Source organism: Neophocaena asiaeorientalis, unplaced genomic scaffold, assembly GCF_003031525.2.
Source record: "Neophocaena asiaeorientalis asiaeorientalis breed wild unplaced genomic scaffold, Neophocaena_asiaeorientalis_V1.1 scaffold177, whole genome shotgun sequence".
Lineage (NCBI taxonomy): Eukaryota > Metazoa > Chordata > Mammalia > Artiodactyla > Phocoenidae > Neophocaena > Neophocaena asiaeorientalis.
The window spans coordinates 15449004-15458054 of record NW_020172779.1 but is presented as its reverse complement, the minus strand read 5'-3'; the positions used below and the strand labels follow the sequence as shown (position 1 = coordinate 15458054).

Sequence of the window (9051 nt, the reverse complement as noted above, 5' to 3'; positions counted from 1 at the left end):
GGGTGGGGGGCATGGTAGTTGAGGCAAAAGGGCTGTGAGCCATTGTCTGACCCAATTCTTTCCTCATCATATTTGAGAAGCCGAGGCCCAAGGAGGGGAAGGACTGCTCAAGCTTGCACGGTGACCTAGCTGGCCACCCAGTACCCCCAAGGGATCCAGTGTGGGTAAATCCGTAGCTATCCCATCTTACCAAACTTATCTCTGCTTAAATATGACCTTAATTTAATCCTCAGAATAACCCCTCAGGGCATGTGTTAATATCTCAAATGTCTGCCTTTGGAAATCGAGGATCAGAGACGTGCAATAACTTGCTAAAGGACACACAGCCAGTAGGCCAGGGAGCTGGAATCTGAACTCAGGCTTGCTTGCTTTGAAAACCCTCTTTGCAAGGCACCCTCATTCTTCTCTAGTTCTGCTTCTGATCATAAAAGCAATTCAGGCACATGGGAGAAAAATCGGGACATTTTAGAAAGGAGTAAATACGAAATCGAGAAATTCACCTATAAAATCACTACTCAGAGAGAGCCCTTGGAAACATCTTGGCAATGATTTCCTTTAATATTTTCCTACATATATGCATATGCATGTTAAAGTTTTATAAAATTGAGATAATATGAACATGACTAGTTTTGTTTGTTTGTTTGGGGTTCTTTTTTTCCCCCATAGCATTAATAGTTCTTTAAAACAATGCTTTGAAAGGCTGGAAAACATCCCACACGATTCACTCCTGCCCTTCTGACCATGCCAGGCAACCTAACAGTGGCCATGATAGCTGAACCTGAGCAGGCCCTAACTGGCTTCTTTCTCCTGTCTCTCCTGCCCCGCCCGCCCTTCCCAGCCAGATCCCCAGCCCTGGGCTTCCAAACATTGCCACCTGACATCCAAGAGACCCCTCGGGACCTCTGAGCCCCCTGGACTGAAGTTTCACCCTAAAGTTTATGGTCCCCGAAGCTTGCTTTGATGACCTTTCAAAATCACTTTCCATTGAGCTCTTGGGCTGGACCAGAGGGCAGAGAAGCAGGACAGCATTTCATGGTCAGTTGAGAGCAGGGGTTTTGGGGTCAGGCAGACCTGGTTTAAAACCCATTTGTCCTCTTACTGATCGTATAACCTTGGACACGTTACTTAATTTATGTCACCTGTAGAGCAGGGCTGCTGTGAGCCACCCAGGGGACGAAGGCTGTACAATGCCGAGCCAGGTGCCTGGCAGAGGAAGGGCTGAGCACCTAAGGTGGTGGCAGTGGCCCTGACATGACTGCTGCTGTGGGGGGTTGGATGTGACGGGTGAAGAGGGTCCCCACCCGGGCCATCTGCTCCCACACTTTAAAAGCAGGTCACGTGGGTGGGCTTCCCGCTGTCACACTCTGTGGAAGAAATACCTAGGGCGAAAGGGAGGGTTCCATCCCTAAGCAGGTGTTCACATTCCGACTGTCGCCAAGGTTTCCCAACTGTCCCAGACCTGCCTTCCCTTGGTTGGGGCTCCTCGGGCTGTCGCCCCCTTGCCATACGATGAAGGGGTTCAGGTTACTTCCTTTCCCACAGCGAGGCCTGGCTTTTAGAAGCACAAAGTGGATAAGATGCACAGAGCTGTCCTGGGATGCTGCCCTGGGAGTGGAAGGCTCTGAGAAGTCTGAGCTCCTGTGTCCACAGGATAACGCAGAGCACGCGACAAAAGGATCCCTGATCTGGTCAAAGAGAAACCAGCTGGAGACGGCACAGCCCACATTCCCGGGACCTCTCCACGCCAGGTGTCCGCTCAAAGGGTGGCCAGCCATTTGCTGAACAGAGTCCCTTGGGGACCTGGCTTCCAGTGGAGACGGCAGCATGGCCCTGGGAAAAGGACGTGGGCTCTGAAGCCAGGAGGGGAAGGTAGGCCCCTGCATCCCTGGTCTCCGGGGCTCCAGCCCCAGGTGTGTGGGCAGGGGAGCTAACTGGCTGACCCCTATACAGAGAAGGTGAGCTGGGAAACTCTGCCTCCTGGGATGCTGGGAAGATAAAAGGCAGTGGCATCTGCTGATTGCCCAGCAGGAGGTGGGCATACAGCACACCTGAACTGCCTGGCCTGGATCCTGAGGGATGTAAAGACAAGGCTTGGATTCTGTCTAATGGGACTTCGTAAGAAAGTGACAGTGGGTCTTTTCTCTTAGTAATAATTTTCCAAAGGTCACTGAGTCTTGATTGCTAGAATTGAAAGGGATTCAGTGGCTCTCTCTTTGGAGATCACCTTTTCCACTCATCTCATTTTTAAGAAGAGTAAACTGGGGCCCAAGGTCATGCAGAGAAAAAGAAGCATTGATCCAAAGACTGGGGGAAAACGAAGAGGCGGAGGCCAGTTTCAATCCTCTGACATCACAAAGAAAAGGGAGAAGGAAAGCAAGACTGTTCACAGCCAATGTTAATTAACTCATTTCTCTGTGGCTCTCTCCTTATTGTTTCTAGAAGCATTTGTCTCTCATACCCTCGCTCCCACCTCCAGCCACTGCATAAAACTGTCACAGATTAAATCAGATTGTTCAGTCATTTCATTAGGGAGACCCCAGCTCTCAGTCTCTGGAGGCACTTTCGCTCTTCTCAAATCAAAGCCTCTTTCAGATGAGTTCACTCCTACTTGGAGTCGGTAGGAAGCCAGCGAGCAGACCTCTAAGGGGCAGCTGGACCGATGAGCTTTTCTGAAAAGCACGGGCAGGATACGGTGCTTGCAGCCCAGCCCAGCCCCTGCTCACAGCTTGCGCCCACCTGCCAGACAGAAACAAGGAGAGGACCGAGAACCCGGGCCCCCAGCCTCCACTCCACTTTCTCATCTCGAGACCGTGGGTATGTTTCTTTCCTCGGATGGACCTCAGTTTTCCCATCTGTAAAATGCAATTTTCAATATTTTGTTTTGTTTTGTTTTTCTGTATTGGATTCCCTGAACTCCTCCAAATAGCACACAAATGCCAGAGAAGAATCATAAAGTTGTTGGACAGAGAGGTGAAGTTAGAATTCACTTGGATAGATAAGAAAGTCTCTCCCCACGACTTTTCTGGAGTTGTTGATGTAGAGACCAGTGTTGGACATGATGGCTAGAGGCTGTCGCTTGGAAGTGGCTTGGGGAGAAGACGGAGTAGGGAGACGGCTAAGACAAGCTGCAGAGAAGGGGCCTGGGATGCCTGCAGGGGTGGGAGCTCACCTGCCTATTGGTGCTCTGGTCGGGGGTGAAAGGCACAAGCCCTGGGGTCTAGCCGATCGTGGAGGCCGAGCATCAGGCTGCAGGGAGCAGAGTGGCATTGTTCTAGGAGTCAGGTGATGGGGCGGGCGGTGAGGACCCTTGGGAGAGTGAGGGGTGAGGCCAGCACACATTTCAGAGTCATCTCCGCATGAGAGGGCTGCCAGGGCCTCTCCTCCACCTGTCCTGAGAGCTTTCTCTAGAGGCCTGAAGGCCTTGGTGATAACAGAGAGGGAAGCTGAGGGACTGGGGAGGCTGTGGGCTCTAGAAAGGCACTGGGAGCAGGATGGAGGCAGCAGGTGCCTCTCGAACATCTGTGCATCTCATGTGGGGCACTGGACCCCCAGGCAGTCTGCTTGCTTCGCTCCTTCCCTGGACCAACCTCAGGTGGGGCCCCAGAGGCGGTGGCCTTCCCTGTCCTCCGGGTGGGACCCCGTGGGCCGCCTTCCTCCGGGCACTGGCTCAGGGTCCCGCACAGGAGACGCTGAACTGCAGGGAACAAGGCTGCCAGTCCCTCCACTGGTGTGGTTTCCCCAGCACTTTTTGGGAGCACATTTCTGGGAGCGCCTACGCCAGAGCAGGGACCGGCCAGGGACAAAGAAAACTCGTCCTTGCCCCCTGGAGCCAGGGTGCTGCTGTTAAAACATGCCCCGCCTGCAGGAAGGGCCCCGACCTTGCATCCGGAGGGGCCTCACCCTTAAACTATCCCCATTGCGTCCAGTCACAAAGACCAACAGGATCAGAAGACAGGACTCCTCATTTGAACACGTGGCCCACTCCAGCCACATGCTCTGCAGTGCACGATGAGTTTATGGTTTTTGCAAGTCTTGCCATTATCTTGGGGACAGCACAATGACACTACAGTCTCTTGGCTTGAGCTGTAAGTGATAAACTGTCCATGTAAGTAGTTAAAATAGATTAACTTTCAAAGAACACTCACTCTGGTTTTCCTTGTTTCATAATATACCAGGTATCCCCTCCCCCCCGTTAGGAAGCGGTGCAGATCTCCCTCAGCCTCGGAAAGGCCTTGCTCTGAGAGCATCCATCTTTCGAGTATCTGAAACTGTAATGCATAAAGGAAGGATGTAAGGCCAGGCTGGGGGTTGGACTAGCTGACTTTGGGACCCTTTCAAACTCATGAGGCATTGATCTTAAACTGGAGACAAACAATGGGGTGGAATGCAAGTTTCCCAGTGGGATGGACACCAGCTGGGGGATTCTGCCCCATCAACTGTCTTTGTCCCCAGGAGACAGAAATAGTTCTGTCTAAGGATGTGGCCTTCTTCTCTGTGCCTCAGGCAGCCTGGGAGGACACGTCTATGCTGGAATCATTTAAGTCCTTTTCCAAAATACTTATACAAAGACCCAGAATTCAAGCTTTTCTCACTATGGACTAACAGAAAACACACAGTAAATGGCAATAACCTACAAGGATTTTATGCCGGGTCATGTTCTAAGTGTTTCACAGGCTTTATCTATTAACGTTGCAGCCACAACCCAATGTTGTTTTATTATTATTCCCTGAAACAGTCAGGAAAAGGTCGAGAACTTGCCCGAGGTCACCTAGCTTGCACGTGCAGAGCCAGAATTTGAACGTTATGGAACAAACCGGAGACTTAGCCTCAGCCAGTCAAATCCCAGCTCTCCGGTTACACGCTGTGTGACCTTGGGCAAAATCCTTACCTTCTCTGAGACTCAGTTTTCCTTTCTGCAAAATGGGGTTAGGGATGCAGAGATTCTATGATAGTCAAAAGTAACAGCAGGTGTCAGAGTGCTGTAGCAGCACGGGAAGCAGGCAGCCAACAAAGTGTATTGTCAGGGTTTTTCACTTGTCACCGTTGCTTAGAGCATGTTGAGAAACTCCAACAGAAGAGAAAAAGTGGAAACAGAAAGTACCCTCTTCTCACCCCCTTTTGGTTGTGGAACCACATAACTCCTGAGTTTTAAGAGCTCCAAATGCCAGGACCCTGAGAGTTGAGGGTCAGGGCTCAGGAGAGGCAGGGTGGGGGGATCTGAAAGGCACTCAGTCTGTCACACAAACACTGCCGGCTGCTTGCTGTCAGCCGTGCAGAGGAATGGAAGCTTTCTCCACCGACAGCACTTGCTAGCAACTTCCCTCTCTGTGGTTTTTCTCTGTCATTCCCTTGATAAAAGAAGTAGAGCTGTACAAATGTAACCAACTTTCACGAATCTCATCTTCACATAAAAACACCCGCCTTTCAAGAAGGGAGCTGCCTGAAAAAATGATGCAGGATGTACTCTAAACTGGGTCATTCTCCACCCAGAGGGCTCGTGGCTCACTCTCCGTGTGGATCCCCTGAGCCATTGGCTTCGAGTGGCTTCGACAGCCCGGGGAGAGAGAAAAATGGGAAACAGCATGCGATCTACCCCGGCGCCTCCCGAGAGGCCTCTGCCTAGCCCAGAGGGTAAGTCTGGCTTCTTTGGCGAAGACGGGGCAATGCGGGTGCTGAGAGCTCTTAAAACAGGGCAGTGGGTACGTTGGGCTTCCTTATACTTGTCTCTCTCGCTTTGCTTGCGTTAACATGTTTGTAGTTAAATGTTAAAAAAAGAGCCACAATGGTGTCCCGGAAGGATGCCGAATCGCTGGCACTTTGCGATGGACCTTCGAAGCAGCTGGTTCGATCCTTTTATTTTTTTTAAATAAATTTATTTATTTATTTTTGGCTGCATTGGGTCCTCGTTGCTGTGCGTGGGCTTCTCATTGTGGTGGCCTCTCCTGTTGCGGAGCATGGGCCCCAGGCGCACGGGCCTCAGCAGCTGTGGCTCACAGGCTCCAGAGCACAGGCTCGGCAGCCGTGGCGCACAGGCCCAGCTGCTCCGCGGCATGTGGGATCCTCCTGGACAAGGGATCGAACCTGTGTCCCCCGTGTTGGCAGGCAGATTCTTAACCACTGTGCTACCAGGGAAGCCCTGATCCTTTTATTTTATAGGTGGTGAAACTGAGGCCCACAAAGCAAATGTAATTTGTATATTAGCTATTGGTAGAGTCAGATTTACAAGCCAGGTGGGTCTGGTTCTGAAACCTAGGCTCTTTCGTACCATAGCCTGCCAGCTGTGATATAATATTATGATGGGTATATAATACTACCATGAGTATATGATACTATCATGGGTATATAATATTATCATGGGTATATAATGTTATCAAAGCTCTGCTGGAGTGTTTTCAGTGTAACTTTACGAAGCTAGCCACTAGCCCTAGGAAATCTTCCTGAAAGTACAGGAATCCTTGTGTCCGTTGGTAGGATCACAGGGGACAGGCGTTCTAGGGGGAAGGCACAATGTGATGGGTTAGTTGAGGATGACAAGAATCAGCTCTTCCCAGAGATGCCAGGCTGAGCCATTCCCCCAAAGCTACAGAGTCTCGTTCAGGGATGGCCCGAGAGCTGGGGGGGGACATCCGCAATGATGATTTAGGCATGTAACATAATGTAAGCATTTATATTAGAGATTATAAATTTGAAACTCAAACAATACAAATTAAAAAATAGGAATTTAATTATTAAAATTTCCTTGTAGCTCATATAAGGCTGAGAGCAAAGCCATCGAGCTCCAGGTTCAGGGGTGCTGGTGGCCACCAACACCCTCACCTTTATTTGCTAGCAGGACAGTGTGGGTGCACCTGTGGGTCCTTGAGGAGTTAGGAAGGGGATGGTCCGGAGGATGGGTGACCCATCAGTGTCCCCAGGGTGAGTCGTGGGGGATTTGGGACACTTGGGCTTCCCGCCTTACATCACAGTACTCGGGGCCTGGTCCCTCCCTCCTGGTGGGGGTGACCCCACCTGGTTCCACCATATCCCCTGCAGCACTGAACTGGGCCACGTTCACAGGCACAGACGCCCAGCATGGTGTGTGCCGAGCACAGCTCCCCACGGGCGGAGCGGGGACGGAGCCAGGTGCCATGACGCTGCCTGCCACTCACTCCGTGACTGCCGGGGCCCTTCAGAAAGGAGCCGCCTTCTCACTTTTTCCAAAGCGGAGACCCCCAACTTATACACAGTCTCATGACTCCTCAGATGTCTCCAAGTGACCATGCAGAGACCCTCCTGCTCTGTCCCCAGCTCCAGTAAAATGCGGGGCGATTCTGGCAACCCTCCTTTCCAGCTCCTCGATACCCCTCCCAGACAGAAGTGGGGGAAGACAGGAAGAATGTTCCCGGAGATGGGACCACATGATTAGCTGGAGCTGCGCTGTGGGCCCCCCGAGCGAGCGGGGGAAGCTTTTCCCTCCGATGCAAAGCTCAGAGCTGCGTGCAGTCCTCCTGCTGCCGTGGGGGAGGACCTGGGCCCCTTCCCTCACCTCCTCCAACCCATCTCAAGTCTCAGTCTCCTCCTCTGGTCATGGCCACTTCTGGAGGACCGACACTGCCAGGCCGGGGGCGCCAGCTCCAGGGCAGGGGAGGCACCGCCCACAAGCCCATCGTGTGTGGTCGCCCCTCCCACGGGGCTGGCGGGGCTGGCAGGGGCGGCATGCTTGAGCAAACCCCATGAAAACACGGGCCTCCAAGGACTTGCCCATTTGCCTTTATTTTCTCAATGCAAATCGTCATGAAATAAGTTTCTCTTTTTCCACTGCGTGGGTGGGAGGTCACCTCTAGAGAGGAGGGAGAGGGGTCTCCCCGCCCCTCCGCCCCCTGGTTCGGAGAATTCCCCAGGTCGCACCCAGTGTGTGACCCAGGCACAACCACATCAAGCGCTGGTGGGGGGCGGCTTTTCCACCCCCCGCCCCTGAGAAGTTTCCTTTGCGATCAGTCCTGACTTGATTTCCTCTTTTCTCTGACACCTAGTTGAATAAGGGACAGGTGGTACAGTTGATGCTGCATTAATTAGTCTTGATTCAAATGATGTAAAGAATGTGGGTTTTCATGGAACAAGCACCTCTCAGGTAACACTCCTGCTTACTCATTTGATTGGTCTCAAATACTAGGAGGTCACGCAGGAGTGCATTGCTTTGGGCCAACAAACAATTAGTGCTTCCTCTGACATCAGCCTGAGTGGCGGGCCTGAGGCCCCAGGCCCCGCACAGGGGTCAGCAGGAGGCCAACCTGTGGATTTCTAGACCAACAAGTGTCCTGAGCAGGATTGTGAATGCTTTGGAATATGGGTTTGCCCATCGGTTTTCTCCTAAACTAAGCTTTCAAGAACATTCCTGATTCGTCTGGTTCCCAGAGATGAATATCACAAACCCAGAGAGGTAGCAGGGCTTGATGGAAATAGGGCAGGTCTGGAAGTCAAATGACCTTGTTGGGCTTCTCGTATTGTCCCCTGGGAGCTACCTGACCACAGGTAAGTCACACAGCCTCCCACGAGGGAGGCTCTCACATGGAGATCAGAGCAATCCCTCCCCAGCAGTAATGGCAGCACAAAGCAGCTACCTGATACATGTGGGTAGAAGAACTTTTTTTTTAATTTAACTCCATTTAAGGCTATCTGATTGCACTAGGCTGTGTCTAAATGGCCTTCCCCCCAAAAAAGTTTTAAAGTGATAGAATTGGGGATTCCGTGACTAGTTTCCAAATCATCCCAAATAGCTCATTTTCTCTGCAAATTCAGCACATGGTTCAGACTCCTGTTTTGGGCCCGACATAGGCGGTACAAAGTTGAATGAGAGCCAGGGAACTCCCAAGGAGTAGGGAAATAGCATATTTCCACCTTAAAAAGAGCTTTCAGTCACATTGCTTGATCTTTTCCCCTCCCCGTTCCTTATCTTCTTATTGCCCTGGCCTAAAGTGAGATCTCACTGGCAGAGGTGGTAACACAAACCCAGACCCCCTTCTGTGCGAGGATGGAAATAATGCTAAACTGTGCATTTACATAGCATCGAGG

General features: G+C 51.6%; 2 protein-coding genes across 2 annotated transcripts in view; one reads left to right on the top strand and one right to left on the bottom strand.

Moving 5' to 3' along the window:
• Positions 1–9051, bottom strand: part of TG (thyroglobulin) — a 239456-nt gene that overhangs the window by 61451 nt on the left and 168954 nt on the right. The gene's annotated exons all lie outside the window — the stretch shown is intronic.
• The window catches only part of SLA (Src like adaptor), a 34850-nt gene that overhangs the window by 6370 nt on the left and 19429 nt on the right, over positions 1–9051 (top strand). The window contains exon 2 of the mRNA XM_024741006.1: positions 5491–5631. Within this exon, the coding sequence (XP_024596774.1) occupies positions 5571–5631 (61 nt within the window). The 5' untranslated portion in view covers positions 5491–5570. The remainder of the gene's footprint in view (positions 1–5490; positions 5632–9051) is intronic.